Source organism: Myxine glutinosa, chromosome 3, assembly GCF_964187855.1.
Source record: "Myxine glutinosa chromosome 3, kmMyxGlut1.1, whole genome shotgun sequence".
Taxonomy (NCBI): domain Eukaryota; kingdom Metazoa; phylum Chordata; class Myxini; order Myxiniformes; family Myxinidae; genus Myxine; species Myxine glutinosa.
Window position 1 is genome coordinate 134,200,067 of NC_136263.1, and position 27,298 is coordinate 134,227,364.

The window sequence follows — 27,298 nt, forward strand, 5'->3', positions numbered from 1 at the left end:
CATTAAAACTATTATTGAAATTATCAGATAGGCTCAATACGGCATCATCCGATAACAAACAATGGGCAGAGTACCTCCCGCAGATACCCACAATGCTCGCATTCCTACATATACAGATTGTGTCCTCGATCTCAAACATTGTTCTTGTCCCGTTGCTTTGACCTGTGGTTTTGCATCGCTCTGCTCATCGTTCAATAATGGCTCCCAAGCGCAAGACCAGTGCCGGAGATGCATCGACTACCAAGAGGCAGAAGAAAGTGATAAGCCTCAGCAACAAATTGGAGCTGCTCGACCGGCTTTTGAGAGGAGAGAGTGCGGCTTCTATGGGCAGGCATTATGGCATCAACTAATCCACCGTTCGCTACATACGGAAGAATGACAAGGCGATTTGTGACAGTATTTCAGCGAGTGCTGTATCGAGTACGAAGGTGGTCACCCATGTCCGGGATGTCCACATAGAAAGGATGGAGAAGGCTATCAGCATATGGATCGAGGACAATGTGCAGAAAAGTATGCCTTCAACCTTTCATTCGCGAAAAGTCCAAACGAATTTACGATCATCTGTCTGGTGCCAGCACGAGTGATGCGCCGAGCGATGATGGTACAGGCAGCGTGACTTCATTCACTGCAAGCAGGGGATTGTTCCATCGTTTCAAAGGGCGGTACTGCCTGAAAAATGTGAAGCTCACAGGGGAGCGTGCGTCCGCGGATCACGAGGCGGTAAACCCGTTCCCTGCTCAACTCGTGAGGCTGATCAAAGAGAAGGGATGCCTCTCAGAGCAGGTGTTCAATGCTGACGAGACCGGCCTCTTCTGGAATAAGATGCCCACGAGAACTTTCATCTCGAAGTTCGAGGAATTCATGGGACTTTAATTCATCACCATCATCATCGGGAGACAGCATCGGGATTCAAGGCTGCCAGGGACTGGGTATCTCTTCTCCTCTGTGTGATCGCAAAAGGAGTCTGGAATAAGATGCCCACGAGAACTCTCATCTCGAAGTTCGAGGAATTCATGGGACTTTAATTCATCACCATCATCATCGGGAGACAGCATCGGGATTCAAGGCTGCCAGGGACTGGGTATCTCTTCTCCTCTGTGTGATCGCAAAAGGAGTCGCTGGATGAGGTGAGAGCCTCCACCATCAACGCATGCTAGCACAACCTGTGGCCACAGGCAGTCAGAAACTTTACTGGCTTTCCCGATAACACTGAGGAGGGGCATGTGATTGTCGGGCTGGCACAGCAGTTGGGAGGGGAAGGATTTGATGATGACACACAGCCTGAGGAGTTGGAGGATCTCATTGCCTCACATGGTGACAATCTCACCGAGGAGGAGTTTGAGGCCATTATAACGGTTTCCGAGGAGGAGGCGGCAGTATTGAGGAAGAGGTGCCGAGGTCTAACCTCACAGTCCAGTTCCTGGGTGAGTTGCTGCATGGCATGCAGGCGCTTGTCGGCAAGTTGGAAGATGCTGACCCAGTCATGGAGATGTACCTCAAGTTCAAGAGGGGCTTGGATGATTTGCTTCTACCCTACTGTTACAGATTCGTCACTTCCGTTGTTGTGGTTCTCATCCACTGTAAACATTTTTGGTTGCATGTACTATTATTGTTATCGTTTAAGTGAATTGGAGATAACTGTTTTCAAAACGTTTTAAAAAATTAATGTTTTAAAAAGAAACCGGAAACCGGATCGGGAACCAGACTAAGAAGAAGAGGAAGAAGAGGCGGAGCAAGTGAGGTGGGAGAAGGAGCCGAGCTGCTTGGAGGTTGTGAAAGAACCACGACTCCTCGTAAAGTTGTCGATCATCATCGAGGCTCGTTTGCACCACGATCTTCCTGAGGCTCGTTTGCACGACGTGCTTGAGGCCTCCTTTCCTGCTTCCTGGGGCTCGTTTGCACGACGTGCTTGAGGCCTCCTTTCCTGCTTCCTGAGGCTCGTTTGCACGACGTGCTTGAGGCCTCCTTTCCTGCTTCCAGAGGCTCGTTTGCACGACGTGCTTGAGGCCTCCATTCCTGCTTCCTGAGGCTCATTTGCACGACGTGCTTTTGAGGGCTCCGAGTGCTTCTGCTCACTGAGGATCTCACCTTCGAAAGTGTTGCGTTTACATTCTGTATGCCTGACCATCTTAGCTACTTAACGTGCAGTGTAAACTAACCTTTTCTTTGTTATCAATGGTGATCTCAAGCTTGTGGAGGAGCTTGTATGTGTGATGTATTTGGGAGGACGACTCGGCCATCCTTGTGCTTTTACATGAATTGACTTGGACCGGTGTGTACGGTGTGTACCCTGGTTAGAATAGGTACACCGTATCCCTGCGTGTCGTAAGAGGCGACTAAGAGGGTTGGCGTCAGGAAGGGCATCCGGCCATAAAAACATTGCCTCAAAAAAAGAGAACCATGACAATTACAACTACATATGGGCAGGGTACAGCCCGAAGTGGAGATCGGTTTCTGAGGTTTGGGACATGGAATGTAGGGACAATGACGGAGATCAGGAGAAGTGGTGGAAGTATTGGTCAGAAGAAGAGTGGACATATGTTGTGTGCAAGAGACGAGATGGAAGGGAAGTGGTGTGAGAATGGTGAAGGGTAGGCAGGGACAGAAATACAAGTGTGTGTGGCAAGGGTGCCCGGAGGGCGTGAATGGTGTTGGTGTCCTGTTTTCTGAGGAGTTTGTAGACAGTGCGGTGAGTGTGACTAGAGTGAGTGATAGGTTGATGATGGTGTAAATGATGATTGGAAAGCTCTTGGTGAATGTCATCTCGGGATATGCTCCGCAGGTTGGTCGGAGCGATGAAGAGAAGGACAAGTTCTGGTGTGCGATAGAGAAGCTGATGGAAAATGTGAAAGATGAGGAAGTTGTTGTGGTAGGAGGAGACCTAAATGGACATGTGGGAAGGAGTATGGACGGTTTTGAGGGAGTACATGGGGGTTACAGATATGGTGTGAGAAATGGAGAAGGTGAAAGGATTTTGGAGTTTGCTGATGCAGCTGATTTGTTGATTTGTAATACTCAGTTCCAGAAAGGGGATAATAAGCTTTTTACATACACGTCAGGTGGGTCGACGACAACTGTTGACGACCTGATGGTGCGTAGGCGAGATAGGGGGCACCTCCGGGACACAAAAGTGATCCCGGGGGAGGAGGCTGTTTCACAGCACCACTTGGTTGTCTGCGACATAAGGGTGAAAGGTGCGAGGAGAGCTCGGCGGGTGAAGTACCAACCGAGAATGAAGGTGTGGAGGTTGAAAGAGGTGACAGTAAGGGAGGCATTAAAAGAGAGGCTGAGTAGGGTCGAGGATGATGTGGTTGAGCTTGAACGTGGTTGGATGTCAATGAAAGATAGTCTGTTGGGAGCCGTTGGTGAGGTATGTGGATGGACAAAAGGACCACCGAGGCACTCGGAAACATGGTGGTGGGATGATGAAGTTGGAAAGAGGATTCACGAGAAGAGGAAGAAGTTCAAGGAGTGGCAGAAGGCGAAGGGTACGGGAGCAGAGAAAGCAGAGCATGAAAGTTACAAGGCAGCCAAGAAGGCTGAAAAGAAAGAGGTAGCAAAGGCGCAAGAGGCATGTAGGAAAATGTTCGGAGAACGCTTGGATTCGGAAGAGGGTCAGAGAGCGGTATTCAGGATTGCAAAGCAGATAGCGAAAGAGAGGTGTGATATGATGGGGGTGGGTTGCTGGAAGGATGAAGTGGGACAAATCGTTGTGGACCCAGATGGAATTAAAGGAAGATGGAAAAGATATATGGAAATGCTGTTGAATACAGAGAATGAATGGGATGGCAACATAGAGAGTAACCCAGTTTTAGGACCGGCAGAGAAGATAAGTGAGAAGGAAGTTGAGGAAGCGATAAAAGCAATGAAGAGTAGAAAAGCGGGAGGGCCGACGGGAGTTGTGGGAGATATGTTGAAGGCAGCAGGAAGTTGGTGTGTGAAGAGAATGGCAGAGATCTGTAATCTGGTGGTGAAAGAAGGTCGCATTCCAGTGGATTGGGAACTGAGTACCCTCGTCCCTCTATACAAGGGGAAAGGTGACCCTCTGGAGTGTGACTCGATCCGAGCGATAAAGTTATTGGAGCATGGAATGAAGGTATTGGAAAGGGTGTTGGAGAGGAGGATAAGGAAGAAGGTGAAGATCGACGAAATGCAGTTTGGATTTATGCCAGGAAGAGGAACGACAGACGCGCTCTTTATTGTGAGGCAGTTGCAGGAGAAGTACATGGAGAAGAGGAAGAAGTTGTTTCTTGGTTTTGTTGATCTGGAGAAAGCATTCGATCGGGTTCCACACGAAGTATTGACATGGGCATTGAGGAAGTTAGAAGTTGAGGAATGGTTGATCAGAGTTGTGATGGCAATGTACAAAAGAGCGCGCACAGCTGTAAGGACGAAGGACGGGAACAGTGGTGAGTTTGAGGTGAAGGTGGGAGTGCATCAGGGGGTCGGTACTAAGTCCACTACTATTTGTAGCTGTGATGGAGGTGCTGGCTCAGACCGTAAAGGAGGGTTTACCGTGGGAGTTGTTGTATGCAGATGACCTGGTGTTGATTGCGGAAAGTATGGATGGACTGAAGGAAAAGATGAACAAGTGGAAGGAATGTATGGAGACAAAAGGTCTGAAGGTGAATATAGGAAAGACGAAGGTGATGGCAAGTGGTAAAGCATGGGGTGAGGTGGAAAGAACTGGGAAGTGGCCATGTGCTGTGTGCAGGAAGGGTGTCGGAGTGAACTCCATTCAATGCACAATGTGCGCTGAGTGGGGTTATCAAAAATGTAGTGGTCTGAGAGGGTCATTAACCAGTGTGGCAGCTACATTCAAATGTAAGGTGTGCACAGAGGGAGCTGCAGATAGAGGAAATGTTGAGTTGGATCTTGGAGACGGCGTGAAGCTGGAAGGTGTGAAAACATTTTGCTACCTCGGAGACATGCTGATTGGAGAAGGTGGATCAGACTCGGCAATGGTTGCTCGAGTGAGATGTGCATGGAAGAAGTTTTGGGAAATGAGTGGTGTGCTGATGAGGAGGGGAGTGTCGTTGAAGCTGAAGGGAAAGGTGTATGCTGCATGTGTGAGAAGTGTTATGATTTATGGGAGCGAGACATGGGTCATGAATCTAGAGCAGCAACGAAGGCTGGAAAGGGTGGAAATGCGAATGGTTCGGTGGATGTGCGGAGTGTCGTTGAGAGAGAGAAAGACAAATGATGAATTGCGAAAGATGATGGGAACAGAGCCTGTGATTGATGTTGTGAAGAGGAACAGGTTGAGATGGTTTGGTCATGTGTTGAGGAAGGATGAAAGTGACTGGTTGAGAAGCGTGATGGAAATGAATGTAGAAGGAAGTAGAGGACGGGGAAGACCGAGAAAGACTTGGCTAAAGATGGTGGAAGAAGAAATGCAGGCAAGGGGGTTAACAAGGAGAGATGCAATCTCCTTAACAAGGAGAAGATTGTCATGGGGACCGCAAGGCTAACCCCCGCTCTAGCAGGGAAAATGGCCTTAAAATGCATGTTGTTGTTGTTGTGTACTATTATTATTATTGGTGCCAGGAAGGGCATCCGGCCATAAAAACATTGCCTCAAACAGGGAACCATGATTGTCATGGGGCCCGCAAGGCTAACCCCTGCTCTAGCGGGGAAAATGGCCTTAAAACGATCATTCATTATTCATTCATTCATTCATTAATTTTGTATTATTCTTGTTATCGTTTAAGTGAATTGGAGATAACTGTTTTCAAAAGGTAAAAAAAATTAATGTTTTAAAAAGAAACCAGAAACCGGATCTGGAACCGGACTAAGAAGAAGAGGAAGAAGAGGTGGAGCAAGTGAGGTGGGAGAAGGAGCCGAGCTGCTTGGAGGTCTGGAGCAAACGCTGGTGAACGGGGGTCACTAGCGAACTTAAGGGGTTTCCTGGGAAAGGGATTCCTGCGACAGAGTTGTTATCGCTGTGACAGATAAACCTGCATGACAGGTTTTGCGGTTGATTCCGAAGAGAATCATTGGAGTGCCGTTACGTCTCGAGAACGGACCGTTGGCCATTTTGCCTCGCGCCTGATTTCGCATCGCTCCAGGTTTTTCACCTCGCTTCAACCATTTCAACGCATCCAGCCGTTAGCTTGGTTTGCATGTGTAACATGGATTTCGAGTGGGAATTTGCAGTTCGCCGTGTGGGGAGCCGTTGAACATCCATACCCGAAGGTGTGATTTCCCAGTCGCCTCTTGAGGACACCTTTGCCCATCTTTGGCAGTGTGACTGTCAACCGAACGGGATTCTGGTCTCGATACAACATTGTTCTGAGGATCACTGGAGTGTGGATCGACTTTGGCTTGAAGCCGGGACAGAGACATTGGGAATGTTATTTTCGCTCACTTGGGGCACAGTGAGTTATATTGTACGGAACTGATGGTACCATCATAGGAATGATATATTGGTTGTACAATTGATTAATATTGTTATTGTACTGTTATTCTTGTGTGGCCTTAATACAATACTTGTTTTTTGGTAACAATTGGTGTGGTTTCACCATTGATCTTTGACACAGAATAACACATCCTTCTGCCGTGACTCCTCTCGGGTCTCGGAGGTACAACGTGACCGAGGTTTGGGGAGGAGCACGTAACACTACAAAGAGCTGCATCAAAACCTGTGGCAATCTGCCAGGCAGCTCTCCATTACCCATTTCTTCAGCCCTGCTCCCTCCACCTCAACACCAGCACCCTCCTCTCCTGCTGTCCTCTCAGTGTCCTCACCATCGTCCTCACCAACACCCTCAACTGCTGCCTCTCCCTCAGTGCACGACATTGCAGGACTATCATTTGGGTCATCCTCAGAGTTCGAGGAATTCATGGGACTTTAATTCATCACCATCATCATCGTAATCATCATTTGAAAGTTGTGTGTGTTTGAAAAATAAAATTTTTATACGGTACATGATGGTGTTGTTTTTGGGTTTTTTTGGTTGGACGGTGCGGTATGATTAAGCGCTTTTAATAAACTGTAAGCACATTCCTTCAATAAATTGGAAGTCATACTTGGTGTTGTGGTTGTTTTTTTTCGTAAGCATTTTTTGTGAAACTGTAATGTGCATTTGCGGTCAAACATTTTAAACTTTAAAAAAATTCCTCTGTGAATCAGGAACTGTCGGGAACCTCTAGCGTATCCCTCTTTTTCCCATTGAAACAATGCCGTGGCATACATTCACGGGATTTTCATCAACCTTCGCAGATTTTCGTCGATATCCGTGGGTTTTGTCTCTCCATTTCCGGGACTTTCATCGACCTTCGCGGATTATCGTCTATTCTTGGGATTTGCATCACCATTTGTGGATTTTGCCTCGCTGTTCGCAGTTTGATTCCCTCTATTCGTGGATTTTCACGACTCGGGAACCTATCCCCCCTTTTTCCATTGTAACAATGCCCTGCTATTCGCGGGTTTCGCTCTTCGTGGATTTTCCAGGAACGTATCCCCCGCGAATAGCGGTGGCTGACTGTTTATCATTTTTGGCCCTGTCTCTCAATGGTGAAGAATCATGGAAAACATTCTCGGATCCAGATCTTCACCCAAATCGAACCAATTCGTCCTTATCAAACACTCAACCTGTCGACCAAATTTCAACCGAATCCGTCCACACCTTTTTGTGATATCCTGCATACAAACAGACAAAGAGGTGAAAACAACCTCTGTGCACCTTTGGTGTGCGGAGGTAAAAAATAATTATGGGTACCTTTTGTTAGATTTCATGTGTTGCGAACTTATTTTTTAAAATCATTTGACTTCACTTATTTGATGTTACTTTTTATTTATTTATTTGATGTTAGGCTGATCTAAAGGATGCTCAGGAAGGGGACCCAGCATATATGGCACCAGAGGTGTTGCATGGACATTTCAGCACCGCAGCAGACGTATACAGGTGAGTGTCATACGCCAACGGCGTATTTGCATTGCTCACCATATACAGTGTACATGGACAGAATTGAAAATGCATCGACCTGAAGTCAAGTACAATGATACGCACAAGACATTTGCAGTGGAATTGTGGTTTGAAATTAGAATTGCATCATGCGTTAATTTACACAAGTACAATTACAATTTTAATTGTAATGTCGTATATTTGGGGTCAACTAATGCACTGTGGGTTTGTACATAATTTGGATTACAGCATTATTGTTACAAATGCAAGTAAAATTGCTGCATCATTAATATAGAATTTCGATTACTATTTTAATTGGGTGAGCTCGGGCAAAAAGGAACCAATGTTGTTGATATTAACTGTATTTGATAAGCTACAAGCTGACACTTAGCCCCAAAACAATGACAGGTAAGGCTTGATCCTCTTAAATATTGTTGCGGATCTCGGGCCCGTCGACGTACAAAGGGGGTGGTTAAACCTTTTTCTCCCTCGGGCTTCGAGTCCACGAGGCCGCTACCCACTTTACACTCGTGGGGGTGGATTGCTGAGCATTTCCAGCCGCCAACCCCATAGCGAGCGTGCGGAAGGGTTTCTGGTCGAATCCCCAAGTACCTTCAATACACACGCCGCCACGAGAACGGGGGCTGGACCTTGCACGAGTCACGCTGGGTTGATATGCCCGAGCGGTTTGCGTGTCACGTGACTCGTGCCGTTAATTATTATGAACCCGATCGAGCGGTTTTATTTCGTACAATGCGAGGCCAATGGTGGAAAAGACGTGAACGGCCAAGTGGAAGCAAGAACACAGGTTTATTACAAATTTGTACAATGATAAGAGCAAAGATACACGGGGCAGAAACTTAACCGTCCTTAACTTAATTCCCCAGACAAGGGCCCTCTCACTCACAAGGATGAAAAGTATGAAGAAGAGGACGCGCTCACAGCACGGCCGCTCCGTGCAGTTTGCCCCGGACAGCTCGTTGGTCGTTCCCCTTTGTGATGTTCGCGACACGGGACGTCGGCCTCGGTCGTGCATGCACGGGAGTCCGCCCAGCTTGTCCCGAAGTTAACAAGGCAAACACGCTCGTGCAGGGAGCCCAGGCAGGGAGATCGTTGGAGTCTAGGGCCCCGGGAGAGATTGTCCTGCGAGAGCGTTTATAACAGGGCAGCAGGGGCAAGGGCAGAACGCTGACTACTCAGAGAGAGAGAGCGATGAGTGCTTCATTAGTTCGGGGCAGAGGGAGAGCGATCTGGGCACACAGAGAGACGTCCACCACCGAGAGACTTGACCACACCTTCTCCGCTTGGGGGTCTGGGGCGGGGCTTATATCTCCCCGGAGCCCCCACTAGAATGTTCCAAAGGCCCCCACTGGCCACCGGGGGTCACGTGTCATCATCTCCCCCCATCAGTTACTCCCCTTAGTCCTTATTGGCCGCCGTTGCTGGCCACTCCCCCTTAGCTCCATTGGCTGTTCGCTGCTTGCCAGCCACTCCCTCCGGCTCCTCCCTCGGGCTTCCTCGACTTGTCCGAGGCCCAACACATAGCATTCCAGCCCAATGAGGCCTACACTTACTTACCTGTCTCAATGCATACTAACACCGGGAAGGAGACTGTACTTAACATTCAATAAGAAATAACTGAACTAAAACGAGGCTACATGTTGTGGTGCAATTAACTAAAGGGGGGTTGTCTTTATTCTCAAAACCACAACAATATATATATTGGATTGCTGAGGCAAACCTTGATATTCTTCTGATATCCTCATAATAATATTAATAACAAGAAGACTGGATAAAAGATTGTACTCTCCCCATCAACCAAGAAAAAATGCTTTTTCATACGACTTCAACAAAAGTGTTTACCTCACTGTGCAGTGCTTTCAGTAAGTATTCACACTCAGTGACTTTTTCACATTTTGTTGTGTTGAAGCCTGAATTTAAAATAGATTAAATTGAGATTTTTTTTTGTCACTGATCTATTTATACATAATGTCAAAGTGGATTTTTTTTTTTTCCCAAAATTTCACAAAATAATTAAAAATGAAATACATAAATATCTAATTTACATAAGTATTCAACCCCTGAGTCAATACTTCGTAGAAGTGTCTTTGGCAGCTTTGCACTCAGGCCAAAGAGTTCAATTTTCATCTCATCAGACCAAATATTGTGCCTCATGCTCTGAGTCTTTCACATGCATTTTTGCAAACTCGAGGCATGTTGTTATGTGTCTTTTTCTCTGGAGTGCCTTCCGTTTGACCATTCTCCCATACAGCCTAGATTTGTGAAGTGCTGCAGAGACTGTTATCCTTCTGGCAGGTTCTCCCATCTCAGCCAAAGAACTTTAGTTCTGTCAGAGTGGTCATTGGGTTCTTCATCACCTCCCTAACAAAGGTCCTTCTTGCTCAGATTGGTCGGATGGCCAGCTCAAAGAAGAGTCTGGTTAGGTACATAGTCTTTCCATTTCCTAATGATGGAGCTCACTATGCTCTTGGAAACTTTCAACACTCCAGAAATTATTTTATACCCTTCCCCAGATCTATCCCTCCTCACAATTCTATCTCGGAGTTATACAGACAGTTCCTTGGACTTTGTGGGGAAGTTTCTGCTCTGACATGCAGTCAACTGTGGGACACTGGGTTTCATGGTTTTGGAGTTATGGATGACACACACACTAACACAAACACACACACTTTTATCATAGATAAATATTGTATTCCATAGTTAGTCCACACATACAATTTATTACGTTCAAAGTTTTTCAAAGTATTGTTGAATTACATAGTTGGAAAAGAGTTAACTCATCTGAAATAAGCTCTTTATATATACCCTGGGAATATGAAAAACTATAATTGCAGGACACAGTTCAATCCCTAACTTTATATATGTATATATATTGTTACGGATTCGGGGGACGGCACTCCCGTTAGCAAGGGGGGGTTAATCCCCTTGTCCTGTTAAGCTGGCCGTCCGACCGGTCCTGGGGGTATGACGTCACTTCCGGTCGATGGTAAGTAGGGTTGTAAGCCCAATTTATCTTAATACCTACTTACTACCACCGGTCGTAAGCGAGGAAATACTCCCACCTGGGCCGCAGCGTGATTGGATTGCGCCGAGCGAAGCGAGCTGCGACTCGGGCCGTTAGCAAGAGACTAAACCCGACTATAAAGCATTTGGCCAAAATCGCGCCACAGGTATTCAATGGGGAAAAGACTAAAGCGATCGGGGGAAAGAAGAAGCCAAAGTAAGGAATAACAGATATTTATTAATTATGTACACGAAAACCCAAAGAAGAGGAAACAAAAGTAATATACAGAAGAAGAAGAAGCAGGACACAGGGCAGCCTTAAGCAGTCTTATATTATACCCCGGACAAACAAACAAACACACTCACACGGGGATTGTAGCTGGATTGTAGAACAGGTAGAGGGTCCGTCGATGGGGTCCAGGCTCCGGTCCTGCGGGCGAAACCCAGCAGGCAGCTCCGCGTATGGTTGAACGCGACCGGACAGTTCATATAGCGGGCGGGGGGGGGGGGGGGGGGGGGGGGAGAAGCTGGTGTCCGGTGGCGTACGTAATAAATGCACGCTCGTGCAAACGCACCCTCTCCAATGTTCTCTAATACAAGCGCGCCCTTCTTCAACAAGTCTCTTACAACCAGCGCTCTCTCATCAAAGAGTTTACAACGTGCGCGCCTCCAACCAGTTCCGTACAACCAACGCTCTCCCATCCAAGTCCGTGAAAAGGCTTTGCGTTCGCGCTTATATAATGCGACCAGCGATCACTCCGCGAGGGAAAAAGCCACGCCTGCCAGCGATGTTCCTTCAGCCTTGGTTGGCTGGTGAGGGCTTACCGGCCACGCCTTTGACGACTGGATGACGTGGCCACAACTTCTTCTTGGCGCTCCGCCTCCTTTCTCGGGCCTAACCGCATGGCTTATGGCGGTTTGGGGCCAACAACCGAATCAAGGCAAGGAGCAGCGAACACCGCCCTACTGCTACTTTGAAGAGCGGGTGAGACGATTGGGGAAATTGAAAGGGGCCTATCTTATTTGATTAATGCAACGCAGATTCAACTATTGGGAACAGATCCTTAACTGAAACACATAATAATGAAATAACTACAGAGAGGTCCTATGGTTCTCTACGTGTTGTACATGGACTAACTCGGGTGCGATCTTTCATAAGCCAAATGATGGGGATATTTACAGGGGATCATTTATAAGGGAAACATTTACTAAAATTTACTAGTGAAGGTTCTAAAAACCGTAACACAGCACCCGTGTTTCCTCTAGGGCCGTCCCGGCCCAAAATAACTTTACTTAATGTGACACTCGGGTGTAGTAGCCCTCTACTATTAACCTTACCCTTGAGTGCAACAGTTTTAAAACAACTACGTATGTCCCGCCTGCTACGTTGCATCCTACCTAACAGACTCACGCCCACAGAATAAGCGAATTGCGGAATGGTCTTCAAACTATACATAAAGCCGGTGGGGAGCATTATTTACAAGACACTAATTTTTTACACTGCAAACCCAGGACCTGTCTTTTGGGAGACAAAAAAAGATGTTTCGAAAGAGGAAGGAGCATGCACTGCACTGCACCGATACACCATACTCAAATGCCCGGGGATGCACAATTAATATTGCAGTGCACCCCCGAGCACAAGAGCATTACAAAGCACCATAAAGCACCATCAGCACCAAAACGCACCAAAGCACCATCCAGTGCTCATTTCACACATAAAAACAAACTGATGACCTTGTCTCTTGCTTCCCCTGCTCTGCTGGCCGATGCTTCCTGATGTTGTCGTTCTTGATGTCGACTTGTTCTTGTGGCTTGCTGCCTATTTGAAAATAACAAAAAGGGCACACAACGCGTCCACTTTTTATTTATGGCCAAAAGGGGCCAACTAAGAGTGGTCCACCTGTATGGCAAAGGGGGCCACCTCACCGTGGTCCGCAAGCAAACTCTTCTCTGGCCATCATGGCCGGTCCCAGCAGAGGGGCCAGGCCCCAACACGTGGGGTCCATCAGTGTGGTGCTTGGCCCCAAAAACGTGTGGTCCATGAAGTGGTGCTCGGCCGCAAGTCGTGCGGTCCATAACGTGGTGTACTGGTCCAGGCAGGCTGTGCAGCGGCGGCTCGGGCACACAAGTGCGGCTACCTGCGCACTCCCCCCGGACCCAAAAGAACAAGCCGTGAGTGGGGAAGGAAAGGACACAGCAAGCATCGGGGCAAGGTCGCAAGGGTACACATCAAAACAAGGCAATGCAAGGTGAGATGCGCATGGGAGCGAGCGGAGAAAGCTCGTCCCTACCGTACGTCACCCCCCCTGTCACCTACCCTACCCTTGCCCTTACCCCGTATTTACAAACTCTACACATTTACAAATTCCGTCTCTATTGTCCTGTCTTCCCCATATCTCCCCCTAATACCAAATTCGTCCACAATCCCAATTTCTCATTAATCCCTCTATTCCGAATTTACCATCAATCCCTCATAAGGAGGAAGAGATGGAATAAACAATCACAATGTCACACCCACGTCAGTCATGATGCGTCTCACCATTCCAAACATTTGCACAAAAACAAACAAACATGGTATGGAGTCATATCATCACCTCAGGTGAGTGGCTGCATATGGTACGAAGGGATTTCAATCCTAACTGTACTTCTAAATGACTTTAACACTTTTACTCTACCCGGGGTCTTTCCCTGCAAAACCATTGGCCATCTTACACTATGTGGTTCTAAGAACCGAACTCCCATTGACCAAACTGTGGTGCTCACCAATTTGGGGTCTCACTCCCCCGATTCTTCACCCTGTGCCTTCGCACAATTTCCGGGCTGGGTCGTGTGGCGCTCCCAGCAGGTCCGCTCACCTGCACACCTCCGCCACTGCAGTTGTCTCCGAGCTTACCTGCTCCTTACCCTAACCTACCTGGGGAAGGCCCTCTGGCGCTCTCACCCCACTACCGCACTCTCTGGCATCGGGCTACCCGGGTCCGTCCTCCGGATCCTCGGGCCCCATTGAACAACTCTACTGGCTCCCAGAGCCTACCTGCGGCCTCACCTGGCCGACAGACTAACAGTGGCGGAGTGCCCATTTAACCATACACACACTAACAGGCCACACGCCCAGCCATTTCACTCCACTAATGCACCCATCCAAACACCATTCTACCACATGCACCACAGATGGCAATATCCACCACAATTTACCTATACCCTCTACCTACTCTTAAACTACCCTCCCCGGGTATTCGTGAAAGGGGTCCGTATTCCCCATCCACTCCTTTCGCACCAACCACTCCACTCCACATATTCCACACGACTCACTCCACACCATCCATTCCATACTCCATTCCATTGATTCCATACTCCATGCACTCCATGCTCCATTCACTCCAGACCATTCTCCATACACCTGTGCTTCACCTGCACATCTGTGCCCACACACCTGGTGTCACCTGTACACCTGGTGGCACTTGCACCCGTCTCTCCTCCAGGACCATTCATTCAATACAACTCACAATCACACCTTTCACCATACTCTGCTCAATGCACAATCATGCCAATCGTCATGCTCACCACAAATAACTTCCTGCACACACACACTGCATCATCTAAGCTGACTACTCCCTTCTGAAACTCGCGCTCCCCAGTCTTCCCTTATACTAAGCGCTCCCACGTCATTATCATCCAACTAATCTGCTACGTACCCTCTACAGGTACAATGTCGCTACTTAACTCTACAGTTACCTATGGTAATTTCTCTAAATTCTATCATTATATCCTAACCCTCCCAGGCTAGTTTACACAGCCAAAACCCCATAAACTAATGCTCATGTGCCCTGGGGATGGGAGGGATGGCAGAGTTGCCATCCCTCCACATCGGGCATCTCCCACTATCAATTTGGCCCATCCAATTTTTTGCCAATCAAATTTCAATTTTTGCCAATCAAATTGGCCCATCCAATTTGCCAATCCAATTCACTGTCCCTACCATCGTCCATTAAACTTCGAGCCTCGGTGCGGGAAATTACATTCTCAAAGCGCGGCTTCGCAAAGCCGGGCAATGAATGCGGGTGGTTCGTCTACTGCGGTTGGGTCCGTCCGGCACTCGATGCAGGGGAGGAGGTTTACTCGGGCCGAGATTCCAAAGTCCACCTCGGCGCGGGCCGCGGAGCCTTTCGGTCTCCTGCCCGATGGCCCAATCTTGCCCGGCCGGAACGCTGCAACCACAAGGGGGCGCCGTTCCGACCCCTCCTACCTTCCCTCGAACCGGGCCGGTGGCTTTGCCTAGCAAAGCGCGGACGCGACCGTGCAGGGCGGGGCCCTGCCCGGATCGTGCACGGCGCTCCGAGCAGGAGCGACGCGACACCGATCCCCGCCGGCTCTCGCAGTACACCAAGCCCGGCACGGACCGAGGGCTCGCGTCGACTATCCGTCAGCCTAAACGCTGCTCCGGTCAATGTCGATGCCTTACTCGCATGCTCACATCCACACGCGACTCTTCCCATACTCACACATCCAGGTGTCTCCATACACTTTGTTATTGCACTTTCTCCTACACACCACCCAGGTACACTCATTCCGCTCACAGACTTCGATACACACCTGACCACCACACACCTTGGCGCACACTCGTCGTTCGCACACTCCATCAACACACCTCCTCGTGCCCACTCCTCGGTCACATCCTCTGTGACAACCATGGGTGTGCACTCTTTTGCACACCCAATCACGTGCTTCACCACCAACTCAGGTGTGCATTCCCGCACACGCTCAACCATTCCAGTTGTGCATTCTTTCTCACTCGCCACAACCAACACGCACTACGTGTCACTCTCACCACCACACTCTGTCGTGCATTCACTCTCACTCTCGACAGCACACTCTGTTATCATGCACTCCTCTGTTACACACCTTTCTCGTGCACCTTCTTGCGCACCCTCTCCCTGTACATACTCCGCACCACTCATGGGGGTGCATTCTTGCACACACCCGATCACCACCGCACACCCTGGCTCACCAATACCTTCCGCACTCCCCATAGTCGGACATCCTTGCACACCTCCTCCTTCCACACACTCTGCACCAGTCGCACACCTCAACAGCGGCCTCTCACGAACACCCGGGTCTAGACAAACACCCAAGCTCGCTGAATCTCCCCTCACACCATATACATTTCCGAGCATATCGCCACTCACCTCGGCGCCTCTTCTCCTTCGCTCCTCCTCGCCACCTGCAAACTCTTTATTAGGTCAGTAAGCACATCATCACGCTGTGAGCACAGACATTGCACCAATTCCATCACCTCCTCCTTGATCTCTTTCTTAGTCTCCCTCCGTCTCTTCTTAATTTCACTTACCCCCCTCTTCCACCTCCTCTAACTTCTGTTTCACCTCCTTTATTTCCCGGTGCGCCCCTTCAATTTCTTCCTCTGAGGCCACCTTGGTCGTTTCTATGTGCGTCCTGACTTCCCGTTCTTTCGTCTCCATTGTCTCTACCACCTCCTCTAACCTCTTCGTCAGTCCCTCATGTACCGTCTGACATTCTTTCTATGTCGCCATTAATTCCTTCTTTATCTCTTTTTGCGTCGCCTTCAACCCCCCTATTACCGCCGTGTTCTTTTCCACCTGCTCCCCAAGCTCCTTCTGTCCCACTGTCAGCTGCTCTACTCCCCGCGTCAACTCCTCTATACCCCCTTGTAACCTCATCGTACTCTTCCTCATCTCTTTCTTCATGCGCTCCTCACGCCGCTTCACCTCGTCGCGTACTCCCGCGACCTCTTCGCTCACTCCGCGCCTTATATCCTCCCCCATCTCTCCAATCTCTTTGGTAGATGCCGCCCCCATCTGCTCCAAATCATTCCTTTGGGCGTCCAATTTACTTTCCAACCCGTTTTTTACATCCTCTATCTGATTCCCCATCTGTTTAATTTCCCGGGCGGATTGCTCCCCCATCTCCCTCAATTTGCCTCCCATCTTGTCTTCTAGCCCCGTTAACCCATTCTTCACCCCTTCCATCTGGTTCTCCTGGGCGGCCATTCTATTTTCCAACCCCTTTAACCCTTCGTTCATTTGGCTACTCAGGTCCTCCAATTGGGCCCCTAATCCTCCCAATTTACCTTCTAGCCCCCCAAATATACTGTCTAACCCCTCAAATTTATTGTCTAACCCCTCAAATTTATTGTCTAACCCCTCAAATTTGCGGTCTAATTGCTCCAATTTGCTGTCTAGCTTCCCAATTTGGTCACTGGTACCCCTTGCTTCGTCCCTCATTGCTCCAATTTGGCCTCCCATTGCTCCAATTTGGCCTCCCAATCACTCAATTTGGCTTCCCATACTCATTTGTAGGGCTGCCTGCAGCTGCGCAACGAGGTCCTGCATATTCATTCCTCCCAATTGCACAGCGAGCGCAGCCCCTGCCACCATGTGTGAGGCACCATTTTGTGTCCCTCTAACCTCGGGCGAGGCGCCGCCATCTTGTGCGCCTGCAACCCCCGCTACCGCACCCTCATTGCTCTCCTCCTCCCCCTATCCCAAATTCCTCCCTGGGGTCCTGGATTGCCTCTAACTCCTCATTCTCCCCTACCGGCACCCGATCGCCTTGATCATCCATGGCACGATTTCAATTTGGGTGTTATAATAAAATTTCGGCCGCTCGTAAATTTTGACCAAATTTTTTTTAAAGATGTTTCAAAAATTTAGTTCGGGTCCAAATCCCAACTCCTCGACACCAATTGTTACGGATCCGGGGGACGGAACTCCCGTTAGCAAAGGGGGGTTAATCCCCTTGTCCTGTTAAGCTGGCCGGCCGACCGGTCCTGGGGGTATGACGTCACTTCCAGTCGATGGTAAGTAGGGTTGTAAGCCCAATTTATCTTAATACCTAATTACTACCACCGGTCGTAAGCAAGGAAATACTCCCACCCGGGCCGCAGCGTGATTGGATTTCGCCGAGCGAAGCGAGCTGTGACTCGGGCCGTTAGCAAGAGACTAAACCCGACTATAAAGCGTTTGGCCAAAATCGTGCCACAGGTATTCAATGGGGAAAAGACTAAAGCGATCGGGGGAAAGAAGAAGCCAAAGTAAGGAATAACAGATATTTATTAATTATGTACACGAAAACCCAAAGAAGAGGAAACGAAAGTAATATACAGAAGAAGAAGAAGCAGGACACAGGGCAGCCTTAAGCAGTTTTATATTATACCCCGGACAAACGAGATTTGAGATTGGAGATCTCGAGAGATCTTGTCGGGGCGGTCACGGTTTTTCGAAGCTGTTCCACGATCTTCACGCACGCTCGAAGTTAAGTAATTGTCACATTTGTATTTTTGTCGAAACTGTATTTATCTTACGTGTGTGTACCTTTTGCGTGTCCCTCGGAAGATTTATCGGTGTTAATCTTTCATACCTGTAAAAAATAGTCGAGTATTTCGTGCCACGCGGCCTAGTTGTTGAAGCTTCCAACCTTGAGGCTTGGTTCTCTCTGGGCATCCAAAGCGGTTATTTTTTTCATTCGTGTGTTTGTCAAATTTCAACTCGTTATTTTATCGTCCATGCGTTATTGTTTGTTTATAGTTAGTTTTGGTTTGAATTTCCTGTAACTCGTAATTAATTAATCGTGTTCTGCTCCGCGTGTGCCGCCTTGTACCTCCGTCGGTGTTTGTTAACTTAAGTCCCCTACATCGTGTTTTGCTTGGCTCTTAGTTTTTTCCCCTTCTACCCTGAACATAATACTCTTTGTCTGACGTTTTAAATCCCCACCCCCCCCCCACCCCCCAAAAAATAAAAATAGCCAAAAACATTAATTTTCCTTTCTCCACGTGTGCTGTTGTCTCATCCTGTACTTTCTGTCCAGGTGTGCTGTTCGCCCCGCTCCCATTATCTCCTTGCCATCCACCTTTTGCCCTGTCCACGTGACTCGTGGTGGTCCCTCTCGGCTCTCCCCCCCCGTTGGTATTTTGTGCATATAAGATTGTTTACGGTTCTGTTTCAATATTATTTAAATATGTTTAACCTTTCCCCTTCATTGTTTTATTCAGTGGTATATTACAACACGCTGTTTTTCTTCCTATTTAAAAGGCTTTTCTCAATTTCCTCTCCAACTCATTCCACGTCAAAAAAAGAAATTCAATCTCTTCTACGTCTCCCTCACTACATGGTCTAAATTCACATTCATTCCACCCCTCCTCCATCGTTCTGAATCGGATTGCTAACTTGAAAATCACAACAAACCCAATTTGTTATCAATGTTCGTCTTTCATTAATCATCCACTTTCTAAACTCCCATCTTGCCCCTCCCCTCCAAATCCCCCCCTTGCCCCTCCACTCCTGAACTCCCCCCTTGCCCTTCCCCTCCTAACCTCCCCCCTTGCTCCTCCCCTCTAAATCCCCCCCCTTGCCCCTACACTCCTAAACTCCCCCCTTGCCCCTCCACTCCTAAACTCCCCCCTTGCCCCTCCCCTCCTAAACTCCCCCCTTGCCCCTCCCCTCCTAAACTCCCCCCTCACTCCTCACCTTCAAAACTCCCCCCTAACCCCTCCCATTCAAATCTCCCCCCATACCATTCCTCTCCAATTCTTCCTCCCCCCCTCCTCAAAGCTGCCTCCTCCCCACTTTGTCTCCCTTCTATCTCATACCTCCACCCCCCCCCCAACCTTCTACTTTCCTCTGCCCCCCCTCAAACAACCCCTCACTGTGCCTCATCCCTTCACCATCAAACCTTTCATCCTCCTCATCCTTCCCTTTCTTGGAACTCTTCTGTAATCTCTGACACACTATCAACTGCTCTCCCTACCTACCTCCCCCTCTCATCCTTCATCTTACCCTACTCCTCCCCTCCCCTGTCCTGTACCCGATGCTCCCCCTCTCTCTTCATTAACGGTATGGACCTCAAACATCCGGGGCCTTCGCTCAAACCTGACTGATCTCTCCATACAGGTTGCTTCTGACAATCCAGGCTTGATCTGCTTAACAGAGACTTTCCTCCTTCAAGATGTCTCTGATTCCTTAATATCTCTTCCTGGTTACTCCCTCCTCCGGTATGATAGACCTGAGCCTCGTCCTGGTGGTGGGGTGGCTATCTTTATCAAAAACTCTCTTCCTCACTCTCCTTGCACTGCCCTCTCTCCTCCTCACGCCCAGGAGTACTTCTGGCTACGGCTTCCTCTCCGCTCCCACCTTTTGTTCATATGTGTTCTGTACCGTCCCCCAAACAGTGATGACTCCATTTACATTTCACTGTCTGACAACATGGACCAACTTCTATCCACTCATCCCAACTCTCTCTTCCTCATATGTGGTGACTTCAACTGTCATCATGCCACCTGGTTGGGTGTGGGTCCTCTCTCACCAGTCATGGCACCTCAGCAAAGGACTTCTGTGACTCACTGGGATTGACACAATCTGTAAATTTCCCGACCCGGATCTCAGCCAATGGAGTATCTTCTCTTCTCGACTTGGTTATGACAAACTTCCCTGCTAATGTCCGCTGCTCTTCTTCTGCTCCAATCGGTTCTTCTGATCATGTGCTTGTCAAAGTGGACATCTCTCTGGCCATTCTCAGAGAGCCTCCTCAGCGTCGTCGAGACTGGCATTTCACTCAGGCCGACTGGGACGGTCTTCAAGCAGCCATCAATCGTCTGGATTGGTCTCCCATCTCCACTGCCTCTGACATCAATTCTTCCTGGGAATTCTTCCAAAGCAAACTGCTCTCTCTCATGCACAGATTGATCCCATCTCGTATTCAGTTGTCTTAACCTTCGTCTCGTCCATGGTACACTGAAACTTGTGGTGAGGCAGTTGCCCTGAAACAACTTGCCTTTGCCCCTTGGAAGGCAAATCCAACTGAAGGCAATCTCAGTTCCTTCCAACAAGCTTGGAACAAGTGTGTGTCTACCCTCAGCAGTGCCAGGAAACAATATCTCTCCACTCTCAAAGACTGAACTCTCAAACCTGTCTCCTTCCTCCAAGTCCTGGTGGCGTCTGGTCAAATCCGTTTCTGGTGTTCCCCCTCCATCCCCTCCCTTACCTCAAATGGCCACACAGTTAACATCGCACGTGACAAAGCCGAATGCCTCAACTCTGTGTTTGCCTCAAAATCTTTAGTCCCAAACCCATCTCTCTCTGTTCCCACCTTTCCCAGTCGAACCCAACTGCTCCTGGACTCTGTGTCCTTCTCTCCTGACAAGGTGGAGGAGTTTTTGTCTAACCTCGACTCTGATTCTGCAACTGGACCAGACGGCATCAGCCCACGGGTCCTAAAATCCTGCTCTGCCGCTCTATCTCACCCTCTCTCTGTTCTTTTCACCCTATCTTTTGCTCAAGGTCATCTGCCAGCATCCTAGAAATCAGCAAACATTACCGCTTTACACAAAAAAGGTGCAAAAACAGATCCTTGCAACTACAGACCAATCAGCCTGCTCCCAATTATCAGCAAAGTCATGCAATCCATCATTGCTTCGGATATGAAATCTTTCCTCTTCTCCAATGGCTTGATCTCTGATCATCAATTTGGTTTCAGACCAGGTCACTCTACTCTGGACATGCTGCTTCTGCTGTCTCAACAATGGATGGAGGTCCTCAATGCCAAACAGGAAATCAGAGCTGTCTCCCTTGACATATCACGTGCCTTCGATACGGTCTGGCACCCAGTTCTGCTCACCAAACTCTCCTCCTATGGTATCCATGGAAATCTCCATGCATGGCTTGCGGACTTCCTCTCTGGTCGTAGTCAACGTGTGGCCCTGAATGGATTTCTCTCATCTCCCCTTCCTGTTCAGGCTGGAGTTCCCCAAGGCAGTGTGCTGGGCCCTGTGCTTTTTCTGGTCTTTATCAATGATCTCTCCGACTCTCTGGAAAATCCTCTCTATCTCTTTGCTGATGACTCCACTCTCTGCCGCTCCATTCCTCTTCCCTCAGATCGGCAGTCTACAGCCTCCTCACTCTCTGAAGACCTGGACAAAATCACAGGCTGGTCAAACAAGTGGAACATGTCTTTCAATCCTGACAAATCTCACACTCTTACTATGTCTCTCCGAAAAGATCGACTGGACAACCCTCCCATCTACTTTCTCAACAATCCTCTCCAAGAAGTTCTGTCGCTCAAGCTTTTGGGTCTCACTATCTGCCATGATCTTTCTTGGGAAAACCACATTTCCAAGCTGGCCTCCAAAGCCAGTCGCCGACTGGGCATCCTCCGTCGTGCGAAGTCCTTCCTAGGCACACCTGAGCTCCTCACCACATACAAGGCTTTCATCCGCAGCTCAATGGAATACTGTTCTCCCCTATGGGCTGGTGCTCCTGCCTCACACCTAGCTCGGCTTCACGCTGTTGAAACCAAAGCTTTCAGAATCATTGGAATCTCCCGTGATGAAGCTATCCCTGAGGGTCTTTCACTCACTCACCGCAGGCAGGTAGGTGGTCTTTCTGTCTTCTACCGACTCCTCTCCGGCCTTGCTCCCCCAGCTCTCTCTGTGCTCTGTCCCCCAAACATTCCTACAGGTCGCACAAGATCTGCCAGCAACCCTCTGATGGTTAAACTGCCGAAATCTCGGCTCTCTGCTCACCTTCACTCTTTCATTCCTCTTTTCTCCCGCCTCTGGAACAAACTCCCACACTCCCTTCAATCCCACTCCTCCCTCCAGGTCTTTAAAACAGCTGTTCACCACCATCTCTTATCTTCCCCCATCCAAAACCTTGATCTTTTCTACCCCCACTAATTTCACCCCAGATCCACCTTGTTTGAAATTCCAACTTCTTTCCTGGAAGTCCTGGCAGTGTCCATAGGTTTTATACCTCTCCCACCCCCCCCCCCCTTCCCATGCCTCCCCCCCAAAGCCCTCTCCCTCCCACAGATCTCTCGATGTCTCCATGTCTCTTGGTCCCTGCTCTCAAATGTTGTGTTTGTGTCCTTCCCCCTCTCTCCCAATCTTGTCTACGGCTACCGATGTTATTTGTTTTATGTGTCGGTTTGTCTTTCTGTGTGATTAATGTTCGCTCTTTCACGAGCCTCGATCTTGTATCCAAAAAAAAAAAAAAACACACAGGGATTGTAGCTGGATTGTAGAACAGGTAGAGGGTCCAGGCTCCGGTCCCGTGGGCGAAACCCGGCAGGCAGCTCCGCATATGGTTGAACGCGACCGGACAGTTCATATAGCGGGGGGGGGGGGGGGAAGCTGGTGTCCGGTGGCGTACGTAATAAATGCACGCTCGTGGCAAACGCACCCTCTCCAATGTTCTGTAATACAAGCACGCCCTTCTTCAACAAGTCTCTTACAACCAGCGCTCTCTCATCAAAGAGTTTACAACGTGCGTGCCTCCAACCAGTTCCGTACAACCAGCGCTCTCACATCCAAGTCGGTGAAAAGGCTTTGCGTTCGCGCTTATATAACACGACCAGCGATCACTCCGCGAGGCAAAAAGCCACGCCTGCCAGTGATGTTCCTTCAGCCTTGGTTGGCTGGTGAGGGCTTACCGGCCACGCCTTTGACGACTGGATGACGTGGCCACACCTTCTTCTTGGTGCTCCGCCTCCTTTCTCGGGCCTAACTGCATGGCTTACGGCGGTTTGGGGCCAACAACCGAATCGAGGCAAGGAGCAGCGAACGCCGCCCTACTGCTACTTTGAAGAGCGGGTGAGACGATTGGGGAAATTGAAAGGGGCCTATCTTATTTGATTAATGCAACGCAGATTCACAATTGGGAACAGATCCTTAACTGAAACACATAATAACGAAATAACTACAGAGGTCCTATGGTTCTCTACGTGTTGTACATGGACGAACTTGGGTGCGATCTTTAATAAGCCAAATGATGGGGATATTTACAGTGGATCATTTATAAGGGAAACATTTACGAAAATTTACTAGTGAAGTTGCTAAAAACCGTAACAATATATATATATATATATATACATACATATATATATACATATATATATATACATACATACATACATACATACATACATACATACATACATACATACATACATATATACTCGCAGAAGTATCCGGCATTGCCGGGCGGTTGCGGGGAGGGGAGGAGAGGGTGGGGAGGGGGGGAAGGGGGGAAGGGGAGAAGAGGGGGGGAGGGGAGAAGAGGGGAGAAGAGGGGGGGATAAGGAGGGGGGGGAGTGGGGGAGGGAGGGGGAGAGGGAGGGGGAAGGGGTAGGGGGGAGGGGGAAGGGGAGAGGGGAGGGGGAGGGGGGAGTCAAGTCGGAAGTCATTGTCGTCAATTGAATGTCGCATTTATTTTTTATTCCCTGTCAAATGGCATTGGTCCCGCATTCCAAACCTGGAAGTCGGAAGTCATTGTGGTCAAATAAATGTAGCATGTATGTTTCACTCTCTGTCACATGCCGTTGGTCCCATGTCAATCGGATGAAGTTGAAAAATTAACGTTACAAAGTTTCTCTGGGACGTACTGCTTCCGAATATGAAGTTGAACGAAATTAATCGATAGAAAGTACCAAACAAATTGCTTCCGATAAACAGTACACTACACTCTCTTTCCGTGCCCTATCTGTGCGAGTGAAGAAGTAAACGGCTCTGGGACGCCGGACTTCCTTTGCCATACGTTTCAAATGCATTTAAACTTCAAGTACGATCAGTTCACTTCAAAAGGCTTGAGCTTGCACCAATCGATTTTTTTGTTAATCGATCTATTAAGTCATAATGTCCAATTCTTCACTTAAATACGGACACATATCCCCCTCCGTACTCATTAAAAGAATAAACATCCGTCAGTTCCGGTTATAACTTTGTGGGCGGTGTATAAGTAAAAAGAGGCATCGTGTGTTTTAATTTGTAAAGCAGTACAATAGACATTTCGCTTTATTAAATTATCATTTATTTTACCAATCTGTTACCTTTATTCGAAAAACAGTCACTTAAGGGATTGAAGGTCTTTTATAGTTCAAAATGGACACCTAGGACTGATTCCCGAATATGAAGTTGAAAAATTAACGTTCCGAAATACGCTGATGACGTCATAATTTTAAAACGCGAAGTTTTTTTAATTTTAAGGTGTGCTGTAGTTGCTCTGAGGCGTACTGATTCCGAATATGCCTTTGGTTTTGCTCTGCGATGAGTAGTTCTCGAGTTATAAGAGGACAAACACAAACAAACAAACATACTTTACTGCTTTATATAGATAGATATATATATATATACAGTGAAACCTTGACTTACGAGTTTAATTCGTTCTGTGACCGAGCTCGTAACTCAATTTGCTCGTTTCTCAAATTAAATTTCCCCATTAAAATGAATTGAAATGCTATTAATCCGTTCCAGCCCCCCAAAAACCACACCAATTTTTTTTGAAATATACATATATAAATATCTCGCGCTTTATATTTCACCTGTATGCAGCATACAAGTTGGCAGGATGGCCTGGACTGGAGGTACGCACACTTGACTCTAAACTGTCCAGCCTGGGTTTGAATCCCGACCCAGCTATAACCTGTCATGTCGGTGTTTCACAGGCAGGGTGATTCATTAATGTGTGTACCGCTAAACTGGGCGCCCCGTTTGCGTCCCATTAGTTGTTGGATGTTAAGGATCTCACCGTGTCTTCCACAAAGAGAAGGCGAGCTATCCCCGGCACTCTGAACAAGTTGTGGCCTGGCATGCTCTTCTCCTCTGCCGTTATATACGTCCTCCTCGGCATCTTTTTCCAGAAGAGCCCTGTCTCGTCACAGTTGAAGATTTGCTGGGGGATGTATCCTTCGGCTTCTATCAGTTCGGCAAAAGTTATAACAAAATCTTCAGCTGCCTTCACATCCGAGCTTGCTGCCTCACCATGCCTGACGACGGAGTGAATGCCGGTCCTCTTCTTAAAATTATCAAACCATCCCCGACTGGCTTTGAATGACTCTTCCGATGCCTCGTCCGTTGATGTTCCCGCCGTCTGCTGCACCAAATCCCCGTAAATGTCTCGTGCCTTCTCACAGATGATGCTCTCGGTCACGGTATCTCCTGCGAGCTGCTTCTCCGTCAACCACACAAACAACAACTTCTCCATCTCTTCATGGACAGAGGTCCGGAGCTTTGAAATAATCTTAACGCCCTTGGCTGGCGTTATAGCCTTTATCGACTCCTTCTGCTTCAAAATCGTACATATCGTAGAAGTACTACGATCGTACTGCCTCGCCAAGTCGACAACACACACACCTCGCTCATGTTTTTCGACGATTACGTGTTTTATGTCCAAGCTCGCTCGCTCGTAACTCAGATCTCGGCTCGCATCACAAAGCAAAAAACCGACCGAGCGACGGCTCGTATCTCGGAAAACTCGTAAGTTGGTGCACTCGGAAGTCAAGGTTTCACTGTATACTGAAACGCAAAAGAAACTTACCACCTTTGAAACCTTTAAATATCAACAATAACACTGCGTGTCGTAAATGTGTGAACTTATTTGTGGACAATAGTGTCCTCACTGTCAGACAAAACGGTCATGGATGGTCACTTGAACCTTCAATGGTCACTTCATAGCACAGCTGTTGAACAGCCGTTTTGACTGTCAGTGATTAGCCAAGGGGTACGGGATGATTTTAATGAGCTGCACGTGATGTCTTGATATTGGCTTTAAAAAGGCCAGTGCAAAATGGGCATTTCCATCAACATGCCACGATTGTCAAGGGATCAACGGCAGCGTGTCCTGGGCATGCTGCAAGGCATGGCAAGTCTGTGTGTGTATATATATATATATATATTGTTGTGGATTTGAGAATGGTGTTGTAGTTTTTATTATCGTTGTAAGTGTAATGAAATTGTTGTAAGATATCACCCTCCTTCCTCCATGTGTTGTGTATAAAGGTCAAAGGTCGTGCCCGTAGTTCCATATACAATCACGTAGCCAATCATATATCCTTCTATACAGTTATCTCCTTATTCTATGTAGGTTAAGGCTCTGTTTCCACTAGTTAACACTGCATTGCACTGAATTCAAATAAGGTAGAATCCCCTTTCAATTGCCCCCAAAACGCAATTGCCGGCAGCGTTCGCTGCCCTTTGGCTGGGGCTCACTCGAAACACCCCAAACTCCATTGAGCACGAGGTCATCTCGGAGCCGAAGGTGGGAGGAGTCGGCCCAGCACCGGGAACAAGGCGTGGCCTTGCCAACGCCTCCTCTAAGGGCGGGATCGGCGAGCCCTCGCGACCAATCAGGGCCGAGGCGACCTCACCGATGGGCGTGTCCTGGAGGCCGGAGGCGATATATAAACGCCCACGCAGGCATTTTGGGAGAGATACGGCAGATGAGTCCAGATGTGTCAGAGAGTTGGCAGTCCACCGGGAGAGAGTTGAGTGGAGTTGATCAGTTCAGTGGAGGAGGAGCAGTGAGGTTGAGCGCAGGAGGCGGAGGACACGTGAGACCGCTGCC

General features: G+C 48.4%; 1 protein-coding gene across 4 annotated transcripts in view; it reads left to right on the top strand.

Moving 5' to 3' along the window:
• The window catches only part of PKMYT1 (protein kinase, membrane associated tyrosine/threonine 1), a 169,077-nt gene that overhangs the window by 117,042 nt on the left and 24,737 nt on the right, over positions 1-27,298 (top strand). For all 4 annotated transcript variants that reach the window (XM_078774582.1, XM_078774583.1, XM_078774584.1 and 1 more), the window contains one exon: positions 7,816-7,907. In XM_078774582.1, the coding sequence (XP_078630708.1) occupies positions 7,816-7,907 (92 nt within the window). The remainder of the gene's footprint in view (positions 1-7,815; positions 7,908-27,298) is intronic.